The sequence below is a fragment of the Oncorhynchus gorbuscha genome, linkage group LG16 (genome assembly GCF_021184085.1).
Source record: "Oncorhynchus gorbuscha isolate QuinsamMale2020 ecotype Even-year linkage group LG16, OgorEven_v1.0, whole genome shotgun sequence".
Classification (NCBI taxonomy): Eukaryota; Metazoa; Chordata; class Actinopteri; order Salmoniformes; family Salmonidae; genus Oncorhynchus; species Oncorhynchus gorbuscha.
The window spans coordinates 17,126,697-17,146,928 of NC_060188.1; the positions used below are offsets into that span (position 1 = coordinate 17,126,697).

Below are 20,232 nucleotides of genomic sequence, written 5' to 3' on the forward strand. Positions count from 1 at the left end.
TCTTTCAGCCCATGAGACCTTTCTTTGCTAGCTATGTTCATGAATAAATACTGTATTCTATGAAAACAAGTAACTATCCATACAAAACAAGTAACTATCCATACAAAACAAGTAACTATCCATACAAAACAAGTAACTATCCATACAAAACAAGTAACTATCCATACAAAACAAGTAACTATCCATACAAAACAAGTAACTATCCATACAAAACAAGTAACTATCCATACAAAACAAGTAACTATCCATACAAAACAAGTAACTCAATAAAGTGAAAGCATTTCAGTGGTTATTTGCTCTAATATACTTTCACTTAATATGCTACATTCTTTAACCAACAAAATATTTGCTAAAACAGACAAAATAATGGTTATTAACAAAATCGAAATAACAATCATATAAAACTATTCTAAATAAGGATTAATAACTCGAAAAATCCAAACCTACAAACAGGTCACCAAATCCAGATGGACCTAACCCCTGGCAGTAGATAATAATAAATAATAATAATATATGCCATTTAGCAGACGCTTTTATCCAAAGCGACTTACAGTCATGTGTGCATACATTCTACGATAACAACATTAGACCATTCGACCATAACAACATTAGACCATAACAACATTAGACCATTAGACCATAACAGCATTAGACCATTAGATCATAACAACATTAGATCATAACAACATTAGACCATTAGACCATAACAACATTAGACCATAACAACATTAGACCATAACAACATTAGACCATTAGATCATAACAACATTAGACCATTAGACCATAACAACATTAGACAATTAGATCATAACAACATTAGATCGTAACAACATTAGATCATAACAGCATTAGACCATTAGATCATAACAGCATTAGACCATTAGACCATAACAACATTAGACCATAACAACATTAGACCATAACAACATTAGACCATAACAACATTAGACCATTAGACCATAACAACATTAGACCATAACAACATTAGATCATAACAACATTAGACCATTAGACCATAACAACATTAGATCATAACAACATTAGACCATAACAACATTAGACCATAACAACATTAGACCATAACAACATTAGACCATAACAACATTAGACCATTAGACCATAACACCATTAGACCATTAGACCATAACAACATTAGACCATTAGACCATAACAACATTAGACCATTAGATCATAACAACATTAGACCATAACAACATTAGACCATTAGACCATAACAACATTAGAACATAACAACATTAGACCATAACAACATTAGACCATAACAACATTAGACCATTAGACCATAACAACATTAGACCATTAGACCATAACAACATTAGACCATTAGATCATAACAACATTAGACCATAACAACATTAGACCATTAGACCATAACAACATTAGACCATTAGACCATAACAACATTAGATGATGGCTGCTTGGGGCCGAAGAGTTCCTCTACAAGAACATCTATGACATCATCTTTTCAAGAAGTTATTTTTCCTGTCACATGGGCTACAAAGGAAGCGGAATGAGACCCAGATGGTGGGCAGCCCCGGCCTCGACCCAGCCTGGCAGCCCAGGGGAAGACAGCCCCGGCCTCGACCCAGCCTGGCAGCCCAGGGGAAGACAGCCGGACTGGAGTCAGCAGAAACAATGTCAATGGTCCCAGTCAGCCACATGGAAAACGAACTGAGCTGTCAATGTCAATGGTCCCAGTCAGCCACATGGAGAAAGAACTGAGCTGTCAATGTCAATGGTCCCAGTCAGCCACATGGAGAAAGAACTGAGCTGTCAATGTCAATGGTCCCAGTCAGCCACATGGAGAAAGAACTGAGCTGTCAATGTCAATGGTCCCAGTCAGCCACATGGAGAAAGAACTGAGCTGTCAATGTCAATGGTCCCAGTCAGCCACATGGAGAAAGAACAGGCCTGCAGAGAGACTCACTGAGCTGCTGCACACGTAGTGAAGGCCTCGTCAACATGGGGTCAAAGCATGTGATTTGTTAGAGCCTGTCTCCTCTTCACTTTTTACCAGACTGGTGGGATAGCTCAACCAGAGATATCACAGTTTAAACAAAGCTCTGTGTTCTATAACAGGGTCTTTTGACTGAACAACCTCTGCAGTAGAACATGAACTTCTACTTTAGAAATGCTCTCTCCAAACGGTTCCCTTTGAGACATAGTGAACGCAATCCAGTGGGCTTTCGGGGTGATTTAAGAGCTCACATAAAGATTCAGCACACTTTGACACTATTTTTAGTGTTGGTCCAACACAAGTATGTGCTGGATCGCCCGGGAGGAGAGCCTGTGGGATATTGATAATAATCACATCTAATTCAACATCCCTGTAGGTGGTAGACGTGTCAGTCCAAACCAAGAATGACTTCTGTTTCTGTTCGATAGCTGCCAAATACTTTCAACAGTGTACAAAACATGCTGATAACAATTAGAGGGAAAAGAGCATATTGTGAGAGAGTGTGGCTGTTTCATAGGTTTGTCACAAAGGGAATACAGGTGCATGCCATGCGTCATTTGTATCCTTTTTCAATCTACATGTAAATGACCTTTTGTCCTTTCTGTAATATGTACTATAAACCAGGGGGTTGGACAGTTTCTCTTCAATTGCTTTCTCTCTCTGGTTCTTTGTGACAGGCTCTTTGTTATGTTGATAGTTTAGGGGGGTTAGACACATGCAGAGATCTGTGTAAGGCAACAGGTCAAACATGGCGGAGGAGCCAGTGGCAAGTGACTGATACTACCCCTCTGCCAGAGAATCCCAGCTCAGAGAGAAAAGAAGGCCATGCTGAATTACCAGGCCTTGGCAGGAACTTTCCAACTCTCCCTCTACATCAGTGGGCCAAAAGCCTATAACATACATTAAAGAGGAGAACATGAAATCAATAACTAGGCTTGGATGCGCAAATGCTCCACAACTGTAAAAGCCCGGTAAGGTCAAAGCCCCATCTCAATGAAATAATAGCGTTGCATTTAACCTCTGTTCAAAACAAAGTTCAAATTGAACAAGTGCAAAATGACACGTATGAGTGACTAAGGCTACCATTTTCAACTAGCCTCAAAAGCCACTTGGCAGGCAAGTCTTTCCCACAGTTTCCTTCACACCCCATCAGTCAACGAAGTGAGGAGAGTAGGTCTGACGCGAAAGGGTCAATGCTACGCTGTGCATGTTTGGAATACAAAGCAGCTGGGATGAATTTAAGAGATGTTCCTCTTCTGGAAGAGAAAACCTGATGGTCAGGGGAGGAGCCAATTCTCTGTGTTTATTTATCTCCTTCATTTATCTCTTCAATGATAAACCAATCACTGGCCTTTGTGGGTGTGGTGGCAACAGATGAAGCTGATCATTGAGATGTATTTTCTCATATGAAATTTGTTTTTTCAAATGTATTTTCTATTAGATGTATTTTCTCAATTAAAGGCAAATCCAACCAGGAAGATTTGAATTTGGTTTAAATGAACTAACTTGCTTTGCATGCCACACATCATTGGATGGGAATGCAATGAGAGGGTAACAGCTGCCAATAAGAATGCGTTTCCACTGAATATGATGGCCTCCCCACATGCAAAGCCATGGGAAATGGATATTGTTTTACTTCCCCAGTGCAGCACCTGCAGTGTAGCCAACTACTCTCCCATATCCACATATCTCTCTTTCTCGCCATTTCTCTCGTTCCACCTCTCTCTCTCCATCTCCCGGTCTCCATCACTATCTGTCTTTCGTTCTAGCTCTCTCTCTCTCTTTCTCTCTCTCAACTTCTCTCTCGCTATCCACCACTCCCTGTCTCTCCATCTCTCTCTTTCTCTCCACCTCTCTTTCTCTCCACTTCTCTCTCTCCACTTCTCTCTCCACTTCTTTCTCTCTCCATCTCTCTCTCTCTCCGCCTCTCTGTCTCTCCAATTCTCTCTCTCTCCACCTCTCTCTCTGTCTCTTCACTTCCCTCTCTCTCCACTTCCCTTTGTCTCTACACTTCTCTCTCCACCTCTCTCTCTCTCTGTCTTTCCACTTCTCGCTCTCCCCACTTGTCTCTGTCTCCACTGCTCTCTCTCTCCCTCTCTCTCTCTGTCTCTCCACTTCTCTCTCTGTCTTTCAACCTCTCTCTGTCTCTCTCTCTCCACCTCTCTCTCTGTCTCTCCACTTCTCTCTCTGTCTTTCAACCTCTCTCTGTGTCTCTCCACTTCTCTCTCTGTCTTTCAACCTCTCTCTCTGTCTCTCCACCGCTCTCTTTCACATTCAGTAGTACTCAAAGTCAGGGGCCAACCGGAATCCCAGAAAGATCATTAGCAGCAGCCATTCTGAGCCCCTTTAGCCAGACCACTGAGCTGGGCTGTAGCCCAGTGAATAACAGCCTCTCTCGCCCATTCCACACAACGAGGTGTCAAGCCACCCTTATTATTCCCTTCCCTTCCCTTGGACTGCGTGCTTATTCTGCCTGTTCTGATGCTTTATCTAATGACACTGCTGACATAGAAAGCGAGGTGGTGAAAGGGGCCTCATTCTGACAGCATGATGGATGCCACAAGTGACAACCTTTTGTTTCAGTAAAACACACTGACATGCCGGCCCTGCACAGGCTAAATGCAGAGGGCAAAGGGGAACAACTTGTTCACTTGTTCTGTGTCATTGAACAAACAATGGCTGTGCCAGAACTTGTTTCTTTTCCAGGTTTTGTTTCACTGTAGATGAGGTTTGTTCTGTGTGGTTATGTTTATATGCTGTGTGGTACGGTTGATACAAGCACCCAGATCTGTTGAAAAATGTACTCTACTGATGGATTTAAACTTAGTTCTGATTTCAAAGTACCTCGTGTTTTGTCGCTCTCTGAATAGTTGACTTGGCCCAAAGTGGAGGTTTATTCTCTATGTGCCAAAAATATAAATAAAACCACCTTAGTCACCCATCCAATCTGGTAAAAGCACCTGCTTATGGCAACACAACATAACTCTGTGGTCTGTCTCTGCAGGGGCAATGTTTCCTTCCTATTGAACTGCTACTACAGTCAGAAACACAACATAACTCTGCGGTTTGTCTCTGCGGGGGCAATGTTTCCTTCCTATTGAACTGCTACTACAGTCAGAAACACAACATAACTCTGTGGTCTGTCTCTGCAGGGGCAATGTTTCCTTCCTATTGAACTGCTACTACAGTCAGAAACACAACATAACTCTGCGGTTTGTCTCTGCGGGGGCAATGTTTCCTTCCTATTGAACTGCTACTACAGTCAGAAACACAACATAACTCTGTGGTCTGTCTCTGCAGGGGCAATGTTTCCTTCCTATTGAACTGCTACTACAGTCAGAAACACAACATAACTCTGCGGTTTGTCTCTGCGGGGGCAATGTTTCCTTCCTATTGAACTGCTACTACAGTCAGAAACACAACATAACTCTGCGGTCTGTCTCTGCAGGGGCAATGTTTCCTATTGAACTGCTACTACAGTCAGAAACACAACATAACTCTGCGGTCTGTCTCTGCAGGGGCAATGTTTCCTTCCTATTGAACTGCTACTACAGTCAGAAACACAACATAACTCTGCGGTTTGTCTCTGCGGGGGCAATGTTTCCTTCCTATTGAACTGCTACTACAGTCAGAAACACAACATAACTCTGCGGTCTGTCTCTGCAGGGGCAATGTTTCCTTCCTATTGAACTGCTACTACAGTCAGAAACACAACATAACTCTGTGGTCTGTCTCTGCAGGGGCAACGTTTCCTATTGAACTGCTACTACAGTCGGAAACACAACATAACTCTGCAGTCTGTCTCTGCAGGGGCAATGTTTCCTTCCCATTGAACTGCTACTACAGTCGGAAACACAACATAACTCTGCGGTCTGTCTCTGCAGGGGCAATGTTTCCTTCCCATTGAACTGCTACTACAGTCGGAAACACAACATAACTCTGCGGTCTGTCTCTGCAGGGGCAATGTTTCCTTCCCATTGAACTGCTACTACAGTCAGAAACACAACATAACTCTGTGGTCTGTCTCTGCAGGGGCAATGTTTCCTATTGAACTGCTACTACAGTCGGAAACACAACATAACTCTGCGGTCTGTCTCTGCAGGGGCAATGTTTCCTATTGAACTGCTACTACAGTCAGAAACACAACATAACTCTGCAGTCTGTCTCTGCAGGGGCAATGTTTCCTTCCTATTGAACTGCTACTACAGTCAGAAACACAACATAACTCTGCAGTCTGTCTCTGCAGGGGCAATGTTTCCTTCCTATTGAACTGCTACTACAGTCAGAAACACAACATAACTCTGTGGTCTGTCTCTGCAGGGGCAATGTTTCCTTCCTATTGAACTGCTACTACAGTCAGAAACACAACATAACTCTGGTCTGTCTCTGCAGGGGCAATGTTTCCTTCCTATTGAACTGCTACTACAGTCAGAAACACAACATAACTCTGTGGTCTGTCTCTGCAGGGGCAATGTTTCCAATTGAACTGCTACTACAGTCAGAAACACAACATAACTCTGCAGTCTGTCTCTGCAGGGACAATGTTTCCTATTGAACTGCTACTACAGTCGGAAACACAACATAACTCTGCAGTCTGTCTCTGCAGCGACAATGTTTCCAATTGAACTGCTACTACAGTCGGAAACACAACATAACTCTGCAGTCTGTCTCTGCAGGGACAATGTTTCCAATTGAACTGCTACTACAGTCGGAAACACAACATAACTCTGCAGTCTGTCTCTGTTTCCAATTGAACTGCTACTACAGTCGGAAACACAACATAATGCAGTCTTTCCAATTGAACTGCTACTACAGTCGGAAACACAACATAACTCTGCAGTCTGTCTCTGCAGCGACAATGTTTCCAATGCAGCGACAACCAATTGAACTGCTACTACAGTCGGAAACACAACATAACTCTGCAGTCTGTCTCTGCAGGGACAATGTTTCCAATTGAACTGCTACTACAGTCGGAAACACAACATAACTCTGCAGTCTGTCTCTGCAGCGACAACAATTGAACTGCTACTACAGTCGGAAACACAACATAACTCTGCAGTCTCGACAATGTTTCCAATTGAACTGCTACTACAGTCGGAAACACAACATAACTCTGCAGTCTGTCTCTGCAGCGACAATGTTTCCAATTGAACTGCTACTACAGTCGGAAACACAACATAACTCTGCAGTCTGTCTCTGCAGGGACAATGTTTCCAATTGAACTGCTACTACAGTCGGAAACACAACATAACTCTGAACTGCAGTCGGTCTGTCTGTCTGCAGGGCAATGTTTCCAATTGAACTGCTACTACAGTCGGAAACACAACATAACTCTGCAGTCTGTCTCTGCAGCGACAATGTTTCCAATTGAACTGCTACTACAGTCGGAAACACAACATAACTCTGCAGTCTGTCTCTGCAGAGGCAATTTTTCCAATTGAACTGCTACCAGTCGGAAACACAACATAACTCTGCAGTCTGTCTCTGCAGAGGCAATGTTTCCTTCCTATTGAACTGCTACTACAGTCGGAAACACAACATAACTCTGCGGTCTGTCTCTGCAGGGACAATGTTTCCAATTGAACTGCTACTACAGTCGGAAACACAACATAACTCTGCAGTCTGTCTCTGCAGCGACAATGTTTCCAATTGAACTGCTACTACAGTCGGAAACACAACATAACTCTGCAGTCTGTCTCTGCAGCGACAATGTTTCAATTGAACTGCTACTACAGTCGGAAACACAACATAACTCAAGTCTGTCTCTGTTTCCAATTGAACTGCTATTGAACTGCTACTACAGTCGGAAACACAACATAACTCTGCAGTCTGTCTCTGCAGCGACAATGTTTCCAATTGAACTGCTACTACAGTCGGAAACACAACATAACTCTGCAGTCTGTCTCTGCAGAGGACTGCAGTCGGAAACACAACATAACTCTGCAGTCTGTCTCTGCAGCGACAATGTTTCCAATTGAACTGCTACTACAGTCGGAAACACAACATAACTCTGCAGTCTGTCTCTGCAGCGACAATGTTTCCAATTGAACTGCTACTACAGTCGGAAACACAACATAACTCTGCAGTCTGTCTCTGCAGCGACAATGTTTCAATTGAACTGCTACTACAGTCGGAAACACAACATAACTCTGCAGTCTGTCTCTGCAGCGACAATGTTTCCAATTGAACTGCTACTACAGTCGGAAACACAACATAACTCTGCAGTCTGTCTCTGCAGCGACAATGTTTCAATTGAACTGCTACTACAGTCGGAAACACAACATAAGGCAATGTTTTTCCAATTGAACTGTACTACAGTCGGAAACACAACATAACTCTGCAGTCTGTCTCTGCAGCGACAATGTTTCCAATTGAACTGCTACTACAGTCGGAAACACAACATAACTCTGCAGTCTGTCTCTGCAGCGACAATGTTTCCAATTGAACTGCTACTACAGTCGGAAACACAACATAACTCTGCAGTCTGTCTCTGCAGCGACAATGTTTCCAATTGAACTGCTACTACAGTCGGAAACACAACATAACTCTGCAGCGACAATGTTTCCAATTGAACTGCTACTACAGTCGGAAACACAACATAACTCTGCAGTCTGTCTCTGCAGCGACAATGTTTCCAATTGAACTGCTACTACAGTCGGAAACACAACATAACTCTGCAGTCTGTCTCTGCAGCGACAATGTTTCCAATTGAACTGCTACTACAGTCGGAAACACAACATAACTCTGCAGTCTGTCTCTGCAGCGACAATGTTTCCAATTGAACTGCTACTACAGTCGGAAACACAACATAACTCTGCAGTCTGTCTCTGCAGCGCAATGTTTCCAATTGAACTGCTACTACAGTCGGAAACACAACATAACTCTGCAGTCTGTCTCTGCAGCGACAATGTTTCCAATTGAACTGCTACTACAGTCGGAACTGCTATGTTTCCAATTGAACTGCTACTACAGTCGGAAACACAACATAACTCTGCAGTCTGTCTCTGCAAAGGCAATGTTTCCAATTGAACTGCTACTACAGTCGGAAACACAACATAACTCTGCAGTCTGTCTCTGCAGGACAATGTTTCCAATTGAACTGCTACTACAGTCGGAAACACAACATAACTCTGCAGTCTGTCTCTGCAGGGACAATGTTTCCAATTGAACTGCTACTACAGTCGGAAACACAACATAACTCTGCAGTCTGTCTCTGCAGCGACAATGTTTCCAATTGAACTGCTACTACAGTCGGAAACACAACATAACTCTGCAGTCTGTCTCTGCAAGTTTCCAATTGAACTGCTACTACATGAAACACAACATAACTCTGCAGTCTGTCTCTCGACAATGTTTATTGAACTGCTACTACAGTCAATTGGAAACACAACATAACTCTGCAGTCTGTCTGTTTCCAATTGAACTGCAGAGGAAACACAACAAGTCTGTCTTCGACAATGTTTCCAATTGAACTGCTTCCATAACTCTGCATTGAACTGCTACTACAGTCGGAAACACAACATAACTCTGCAGTCTGTCTCTGCAGCGACAATGTTTCCAATTGAACTGCTACTACAGTCGGAAACACAACATAACTCTGCAGTCTGTCTCTGCAGCGACAATGTTTCCAATTGAACTGCTACTACAGTCGGAAACACAACATACTCTGCACAATTGAACTCTACTACAGTCGGAAACACAACATCTGTCTGTCTGCAGCGACAATGTTTCCAATTGAACTGCTACTACAGTCGGAAACACAACATAACTCTGACAATGCAGTCTGTCTCTGCAGCGACAATGTTTCCAATTGAACTGCTACAAGTCGGAAACACAACATAACTCTGCAGTTTCCTGCAGCAGACAATGTTTCCAATTGAACTGCTACTACAGTCGGAAACACAACATAACTCTGCAGTCTGTCTCTGCAGCGACAATGTTTCCAATTGAACTGCTACTACAGTCGGAAACACAACATAACTCTGCAGTCTGTCTCTGCATTGACAATGTTTCCAATTGAACTGCTACTACAGTCGGAAACACAACATAACTCTGCAGTCTGTCTCTGCAGCGACAATGTTTCCAATTGAACTGCTACTACAGTCGGAAACACAACATAACTCTGCAGTCTGTCTCTGCAGCGACAATGTTTCCAATTGAACTGCTACTACAGTCGGAAACACAACATAACTCTGCAGTCTGTCTCTGCAGCGACAATGTTTCCAATTGAACTGCTACTACAGTCGGAAACACAACATAACTCTGCAGTCTGTCTCTGCAGCCAATTGAACTGCTACTACAGTCGGAAACACAACATAACTCTGCAGTCTGTCTCTGCAGCGACAATGTTTCCAATTGAACTGCTACTACAGTCGGAAACACAACATAACTCTGCAGTCTGTCTCTGCAGCGACAATGTTTCCAATTGAACTGCTACTACAGTCGGAAACACAACATAACTCTGTGGTCTGTCTCTGCAGCGCAATGTTTCCAATTGAACTGCTACAGTCGGAAACACAACATAACTCTGCAGTCTGTCTCTGCAGCGACAATGTTTCCAATTGAACTGCTACTACAGTCGGAAACACAACATAACTCTGCAGTCTGTCTCTGCAGCGACAATGTTTCCAATTGAACTGCTACTACAGTCGGAAACACAACATAACTCTGCAGTCTGTCTCTGCAGCGACAATGTTTCCAATTGAACTGCTCGGAAACACAACATAACTCTGCAGTCTGTCTCTGAAGCGACAACATTGAACTGCTACTACAGTCGGAAACACAACATAACTCTGCAGTCTGTCTCTGCAGCGACAATGTTTCCAATTGAACTGCTACTACAGTCGGAAACACAACATAACTCTGCAGTCTGTCTCTGCAGCGACAATGTTTCCAATTGAACTGCTACTACAGTCGGAAACACAACATAACTCTGCAGTCTGTCTCTGCAGCGACAATGTTTCCAATTGAACTGCTACTACAGTCGGAAACACAACATAACTCTGCAGTCTGTCTCTGCAGCGACAATGTTTCCAATTGAACTGCTACTACAGTCGGAAACACAACATAACTCTGCAGTCTGTCTCTGCAGCGACAATGTTTCCAATTGAACTGCTACTACAGTCGGAAACACAACATAACTCTGCAGTCTGTCTCTGCAGCGACAATGTTTCCAATTGAACTGCTACTACAGTCGGAAACACAACATAACTCTGCAGTCTGTCTCTGCAGCGACAATGTTTCCAATTGAACTGCTACTACAGTCGGAAACACAACATAACTCTGCAGTCTGTCTCTGCAGCGACAATGTTTCCAATTGAACTGCTACTACAGTCGGAAACACAACATAACTCTGCAGTCTGTCTCTGCAGCGACAATGTTTCCAATTGAACTGCTACTACAGTCGGAAACACAACATAACTCTGCAGTCTGTCTCTGCAGCGACAATGTTTCCAATTGAACTGCTACTACAGTCGGAAACACAACATAACTCTGCAGTCTGTCTCTGCAGCGACAATGTTTCCAATTGAACTGCTACTACAGTCGGAAACACACAACATAACTCTGCAGTCTGTCTCTGCAGCGACAATGTTTCCAATTGAACTGCTACTACAGTCGGAAACACAACATAACTCTGCAGTCTGTCTCTGCAGCGACAATGTTTCCAATTGAACTGCTACTACAGTCGGAAACACAACATAACTCTGCAGTCTGTCTCTCTGAACTGCTACTACAGTCGGAAACACAACATCTGCAGTCTCTGCAGCGACAATGTTTCCAATTGAACTGCTACTACAGTCGGAAACACAACATAACTCTGCAGTCTGTCTCTGCAGCGACAATGTTTCCAATTGAACTGCTACTACAGTCGGAAACACAACATAACTCTGCAGTCTGTCTCTGCAGCGACAATGTTTCCAATTGAACTGCTACTACAGTCGGAAACACAACATAACTCTGCAGTCTGTCTCTGCAGAGGACAATGTTTCCAATTGAACTGCTACTACAGTCGGAAACACAACATAACTCTGCAGTCTGTCTCTGCAGCGACAATGTTTCCAATTGAACTGCTACTACAGTCGGAAACACAACATAACTCTGCAGTCTGTCTCTGCAGCGACAATGTTTCCAATTGAACTGCTACTACAGTGAAACACAACATAACTCTGCAGTCTGTCTCTGCAGCGACAATGTTTCCAATTGAACTGCTACTACAGTCGGAAACACAACATAACTCTGCAGTCTGTCTCTGCAGTCGGACAATGACAATTTCCAATTGAACTGCTACTACAGTCGGAAACACAACATAACTCTGCAGTCTGTCTCTGCAGCGACAATGTTTCCAATTGAACTGCTACTACAGTCGGAAACACAACATAACTCTGCAGTCTGTCTCTTCTACAGTCGGAAACACAACAACTCTGCAGTCTTTCAGCGACAATTGAACTGCTACTACAGTCGGAAACACAACATAACTCTGCAGTCTGTCTCTGCAGACAATGTTTCCAATTGAACTGCTACTACAGTCGGAAACACAACATAACTCTGCAGTCTGTCTCTGCAGCGACAATGTTTCCAATTGAACTGCTACTACAGTCGGAAACACAACATAACTCTGCAGTCTGTCTCTGCAGCGACAATGTTTCCAATTGAACTGCTACTACAGTCGGAAACACAACATAACTCTGCAGTCTGTCTCTGCAGCGACAATGTTTCCAATTGAACTGCTACTACAGTCGGAAACACAACATAACTCTGCAGTCTGTCTCTGCAGCGACAATGTTTCCAATTGAACTGCTACTACAGTCGGAAACACAACATAACTCTGAACAATGTTTCCAATTGAACTGCTACTACAGTCGGAAACACAACATAACTCTGCAGTCTGTCTCTGCAGCGACAATGTTTCCAATTGAACTGCTACTACAGTCTGAAACACAACATAACTCTACAGCGGTCTGTCTCTCGACAATGTCTCTTTCCAATTGAACTGCTACTACAGTCGGAAACACAACATAACTCTGCAGTCTGTCTCTGCAGCGACAATGTTTCCAATTGAACTGCTACTACAGTCGGAAACACAACATAACTCTGCAGTCTGTCTCTGCAGCGACAATGTTTCCAATTGAACTGCTACTACAGTCGGAAACACAACATAACTCTGCAGTCTGTCTCTGCAGCGACAATGTTTCCAATTGAACTGCTACTACAGTCGGAAACACAACATAACTCTGCAGTCTGTCTCTGCAGCGACAATGTTTCCAATTGAACTGCTACTACAGTCGGAAACACAACATAACTCTGCAGTCTGTCTCTGCAGCGACAATGTTTCCAATTGAACTGCTACTACAGTCGGAAACACAACATAACTCTGCAGTCTGTCTCTGCAGCGGGCAATGTTTCCAATTGAACTGCTACTACAGTCGGAAACACAACATAACTCTGCAGTCTGTCTCTGCAGCGACAATGTTTCCAATTGAACTGCTACTACAGTCGGAAACACAACATAACTCTGCAGTCTGTCTCTGCAGCGACAATGTTTCCAATTGAACTGCTACTACAGTCGGAAACACAACATAACTCTGCAGTCTGTCTCTGCAGCGACAATGTTTCCAATTGAACTGCTACTACAGTCGGAAACACAACATAACTCTGCAGTCTGTCTCTGCAGCGACAATGTTTCCAATTGAACTGCTACTACAGTCGGAAACACAACATAACTCTGCAGTCTGTCTCTGCAGCGACAATGTTTCCAATTGAACTGCTACTACAGTCGGAAACACAACATAACTCTGCAGTCTGTCTCTGCAGCGGAAACACAATGTTTCTGTCTCTGCAGCGACAATTGAACTGCTACTACAGTCGGAAACACAACATAACTCTGCAGTCTGTCTCTGCAGCGACAATGTTTCCAATTGAACTGCTACTACAGTCGGAAACACAACATAACTCTGCAGTCTGTCTCTGCAGCGACAATGTTTCCAATTGAACTGCTACTACAGTCGGAAACACAACATAACTCTGCAATTGAACTGTCTGTCTCTGCAGTCTGTCTCTGCAGCGACAATGTTTCCAATTGAACTGCTACTACAGTCGGAAACACAACATAACTCTGCAGTCTGTCTCTGCAGCGACAATGTTTCCAATTGAACTGCTACTACAGTCGGAAACACAACATAACTCTGCAGTCTGTCTCTGCAGCGACAATGTTTCCAATTGAACTGCTACTACAGTCGGAAACACAACATAACTCTGCAGTCTGTCTCTGCAGCGACAATGTTTCCAATTAACTGCTACTACAGTCGGAAACACAACATAACTCTGCAGTCTGTCTCTGCAGCGACAATGTTTCCAATTGAACTGCTACTACAGTCGGAAACACAACATAACTCTGCAGTCTGTCTCTGCAGCGACAATGTTTCCAATTGAACTGCTACTACAGTCGGAAACACAACATAACTCTGCAGTCTGTCTCTGCAGCGACAATGTTTCCAATTGAACTGCTACTACAGTCGGAAACACAACATAACTCTGCAGTCTGTCTCTGCAGCGACAATGTTTCCAATTGAACTGCTACTACAGTCGGAAACACAACATAACTCTGCAGTCTGTCTCTGCAGCGACAATGTTTCCAATTGAACTGCTACTACAGTCGGAAACACAACATAACTCTGCAGTCTGTCTCTGCAGAGGCAATGTTTCCAATTGAACTGCTACTACAGTCGGAAACACAACATAACTCTGCAGTCTGTCTGTCTGAACTGCTACTACAGTCGGAAACACAACATAACTCTGCATGACAATGTTTCCAATTGAACTGCTACTACAGTCGGAAACACAACATAACTCTGCAGTCTGTCTCTGCAGCGACAATGTTTCCAATTGAACTGCTACTACAGTCGGAAACACAACATAACTCTGCAGTCTGTCTCTGCAGCGACAATGTTTCCTATTGAACTGCTACTACAGTCGGAAACACAACATAACTCTGCAGTCTGTCTCTGCAGCGACAATGTTTCCAATTGAACTGCTACTACAGTCGGAAACACAACATAACTCTGCAGTCTGTCTGCAGCGACAATGCATTGAACTGCTACTACAGTCGGAAACACAATGTCTGTCTCTGCAGCGACAATGTTTCCAATTGAACTGCTACTACAGTCGGAAACACAACATAACTCTGCAGTCTGTCTCTGCAGCGACAATGTTTCAATTGAACTGCTACTACAGTCGGAAACACAACATAACTCTGCAGTCTGTCTCTGCAGCGACAATGTTTCCAATTGAACTGCTACTACAGTCGGAAACACAACATAACTCTGCAGTCTGTCTCTGCAGCGACAATGTTTCCAATTGAACTGCTACTACAGTCGGAAACACAACATAACTCTGCAGTCTGTCTCTGCAGCGACAATGTTTCCAATTGAACTGCTACTACAGTCGGAAACACAACATAACTCTGCAGTCTGTCTCTGCAGGGACAATGTTTCCAATTGAACTGCTACTACAGTCGGAAACACAACATAACTCTGCAGTCTGTCTCTGCAGCGACAATGTTTCCAATTGAACTGCTACTACAGTCGGAAACACAACATAACTCTGCAGTCTGTCTCTGCAGCGACAATGTTTCCAATTGAACTGCTACTACAGTCGGAAACACAACATAACTCTGCAGTCTGTCTCTGCAGCGACAATGTTTCCAATTGAACTGCTACTACAGTCGGAAACACAACATAACTCTGCAGTCTGTCTCTGCAGCGACAATGTTTCCAATTGAACTGCTACTACAGTCGGAAACACAACATAACTCTGCAGTCTGTCTCTGCAGCGACAATGTTTCCAATTGAACTGCTACTACAGTCGGAAACACAACATAACTCTGCAGTCTGTCTCTGCAGCGACAATGTTTCCAATTGAACTGCTACTACAGTCGGAAACACAACATAACTCTGCAGTCTGTCTCTGCAGCGACAATGTTTCCAATTGAACTGCTACTACAGTCGGAAACACAACATAACTCTGCAGTCTGTCTCTGCAGCGACAATGTTTCCAATTGAACTGCTACTACAGTCGGAAACACAACATGCAGTCTGTCTCTGCAAGTGAACTGTCTCTGCAACACAACAATGTTTCCAATTGAACTGCTACTACAGTCGGAAACACAACATAACTCTGCAGTCTGTCTCTGCAGCGACAATGTTTCCAATTGAACTGCTACTACAGTCGGAAACACAACATAACTCTGCAGTCTGTCTCTGCAGCGACAATGTTTCCAATTGAACTGCTACTACAGTCGGAAACACAACATAACTCTGCAGTCTGTCTCTGCAGCGACAATGTTTCCAATTGAACTGCTACTACAGTCGGAAACACAACATAACTCTGCAGTCTGTCTCTGCAGCGACAATGTTTCCAATTGAACTGCTACTACAGTCGGAAACACAACATAACTCTGCAGTCTGTCTCTGCAGCGACAATGTTTCCAATTGAACTGCTACTACAGTCGGAAACACAACATAACTCTGCAGTCTGTCTCTGCAGCGACAATGTTTCCAATTGAACTGCTACTACAGTCGGAAACACAACATAACTCTGCAGTCTGTCTCTGCAGCGACAATGTTTCCAATTGAACTGCTACTACAGTCGGAAACACAACATAACTCTGCAGTCTGTCTCTGCAGCGAAACAAGTCTGTTTCCAATTGAACTGCTACTACAGTCGGAAACACAACATAACTCTGCAGTCTGTCTCTGCAGCGACAATGTTTCCAATTGAACTGCTACTACAGTCGGAAACACAACATAACTCTGCAGTCTGTCTCTGCAGCGACAATGTTTCCAATTGAACTGCTACTACAGTCGGAAACACAACATAACTCTGCAGTCTGTCTCTGCAGCAATGATTGAACTGCTACAATGTTTCCAATTGAACTGCTACTACAGTCGGAAACACAACATAACTCTGCAGTCTGTCTCTGCAGCGACAATGTTTCCAATTGAACTGCTACTACAGTCGGAAACACAACATAACTCTGCAGTCTGTCTCTGCAGAGGCAATGTTTCCAATTGAACTGCTACTACAGTCGGAAACACAACATAACTCTGCAGTCTGTCTCTGCAGAGGCAATGTTTCCAATTGAACTGCTACTACAGTCGGAAACACAACATAACTCTGCAGTCTGTCTCTGCAGAGGCAATGTTTCCAATTGAACTGCTACTACAGTCGGAAACACAACATAACTCTGCAGTCTGTCTCTGCAGAGGCAATGTTTCCAATTGAACTGCTACTACAGTCGGAAACACTGCTCAAAATGCAATTATGCACTTGGGAACCCGTACGTCCTTTGGAGAAATAACTTCCTGCCTTTTCTTTCATGGATTATTTCTGAGAGTAAAATATAAACCTAGTTAAAGCATTTAGACTAAACAGTAATCATCTGTTTTTCATGTCCTCCAAAATGGATAGTATGCCAAGATTACATGTTTATAAATGTATTTATATTGACTTATTAGGTTGTTGTTGTTATTATATCTAACAATTATATCTAACAATATCTAACAATTTTACTTTCCGATGATTAATGTGGTTACATACTTCAAACAAACATCTGTGATGCTTTGTTCTAAACAGTACAATATGTCATTGTCATGGTTGGTGTCAACTCATTCAAATCATGAGATGAAATACTATTCCTTTCATGAATTGAAAATTGTCCATTATTTTTAAAGGAGGGTGAAGTTCATTAATTCAGTGATTTAAATGTTCATTAATCCAAGGCTAGTCAACGTTGATGAGTATTACAATGCATTTTGATATAAGTGTCAAATATTGTATCATAAAACAAAGTTTAAAAAAATGTAATTAGGCCAACACATTGTGGTTATATTTTTCCTAAAAATCTGTATTTTGGTTTTGATTTACGTTTTGCATAAATCATTGCAATGTGTAGCTAATCAGCGTTTGGTTTTATGTGGGTAATTGTTAGTAAATTAAACTGACTATGCCATTCCATTTTTGTATGGTGGTTTGGGTGATAAAAACAAAGTTTGGAACACGGACCAGGCCTCACTTTATTAAATTCAAATCATTCAATAATTTTCAACAAAATCCATTTTTTTACATTAACACAATAAGTTGGTTATTGGCGACAACATTTGCTGTACATTATGCTGACTTTTTCAAATTGGTTGATATACCTTCATTAATTCCCCTCCTCACAATTACTGTGGTTTTCCCATTTTGAATCGTTATCAGATAGGGCATATTTGAACAGGGTAATGCATTTACTGGTGTAATTTACGAATGCATGGTGGATTAGTTTTATTTGACACAGTTAAACGATTTAAAAATAACTAATTAGCCAAAAACAATCGGTGGTTTACAAAGCCTAATTCATATTGGATCAATGTGAGATGCTTAAATTGAATTTGAATTTAAAACTGAATAATGAACAAATCAAGTCTGCATTAGACTATGGGTAAAATGCGTTTTTCTAGGCATAATAAGAAACCTGCGCAATCACACAAAATACTTTCGATCATTATGAGACTTGCAATTTAGAAAGGACATTTAAATCTCTAAAAGAAATACGTTATAGCGCAAAGCTCTGGGTTACAAGGGTAAATAGTTGACTTACCAACACATTCGTTTGCCTCTCTTGCGGTTGCGCGCTGCCAAGGACGGTCATAATGGAAAGGTTTGCACCTGTCACACTCTGGCCCCGCGGTGTGGTGCTTGCACTCGCATACCAGGTTTCCTTCCCTATCTTTTACGCACTTTGAAGCGTGGCCGTTGCACTTGCACCGCCCGCCAACCTGCAGGTCTGATACTGCGTAAAAGTAGGAATCTCTAGCCAGCTCCGAGTCGTCCTCGTTCTCATCCCCAAACGTGTGCAGTCGGCTGAACGCCACCTTGATGTCGGTGGCTGTCACCCAGTCCTGCAGCACCGGAGAGTTGTCGAAGTCGTGCGCCGAAGGTCTGCCATCCAAGGTGCTGAACGCAATGAGCCCACCTGTCAGCGGGTGCATGTCCGTGTGAGAGTCTGTGCAAATCGCCTCTTGTTCGTTCTGCTTGGTAATTGCCGCCTTATTCTGCTTGTTATACATCTTCTTACACTGGGTAGAGTAGAATTGGAAAGGAACCCAGGATTTGCCATAGTCCATTGACTTGAAGATAACCATAGATTCGGGTCGGGGTGAACAGAACTGCAAGCTCACATAGGTGACCTCAAATTTTTTACCCAAAGACAAAGTGAGCGTGACGTTCTGAGGATACTGGACATAGTTTTCTGACTGCCAGCAGGTGAGGTTATGAGGGTTGTTGAGATCAGTTAAATACGCGGGTGGATGAGTCTTCTTTGGGTCCCCTGCATCGCAGGTGTGGCAATCCCTAGTCCTCTCCTCACCCTTCTCGGCCACGACGCAATACCTTGAAGCCGGGGTTCCACAGGTGCTGGAGACGCGCACGTCCTTCCCGAAAGCAGAGTTCACGAAATCGGGGATGCACCTCCGGGGGTTGCCGTTCTCATCATAGCATGGGTCTGGAGGGGACGACTGGGCAGCAAACATACTCATCCCATAACCTCCAAGAACCCCCTTAACCACCAGAGAAATGGCCACCGAGGTGACCCAAACCTCTGAAATCCTTATCATTGTAATCCGTGCTCTTTAGTGTCACTTGCGCTGAAATGTAGTCGTAGAAAAAGAGAGACATATTTAAGATGTTTGTTACATAGATTTAGAGGAACATTATCATATCATGCAGTAAAAAATGAATAGCCTATAATATATATCTATATATATATATGTGACCCTCTATATATAAATGCTATTTAGACTAAATCTGAAATGATCCATGGTGAAGACAAACAAGCAGAATACCATTCATAAATGTTAATATTAAATCAATAGCCTATGTACATTTCTGTGTTTTGTTCTCCACACATAAACAGATGAAACACAAACAGTCATGCACATGTATGTGAATGAAATCATCTTACGAGACAAAGAAAACTCCACAGAGGACACTACCTCCGAATAACTGTTCAGCCTGGAAGAGAAGTGTTGTAAAACTTAAGAATATAGAGGGCAGCCTACTCTCTTTTTACGCACGAAATTCTACCGCTAGTTTGCCTTTTTTCTGTGTTTCTAGACATAAATTGGAAGGACCAGCTCGCTATTAGCTTCCCTGACTCTGTCTTCCACTCAGTCACACCTCTGTCTACCTCTGTCTCTTGTCTGTCCCATTCCCTTTCT

At 42.9% G+C, this 20,232-nt stretch overlaps 1 protein-coding gene across 1 annotated transcript in view; it reads right to left on the reverse strand.

Moving 5' to 3' along the window:
- Positions 1–20,232, reverse strand: part of LOC123998656 (netrin-1-like) — a 50,885-nt gene extending 30,653 nt beyond the window's left edge. The window contains exons 1-2 of the mRNA XM_046303732.1: positions 19,977–20,232; positions 18,615–19,659 (exon numbers count right to left, since the gene is read on the reverse strand). Of these exons, the coding sequence (XP_046159688.1) occupies positions 18,615–19,629 (1,015 nt within the window). The 5' untranslated portion in view covers positions 19,630–19,659; positions 19,977–20,232. The remainder of the gene's footprint in view (positions 1–18,614; positions 19,660–19,976) is intronic.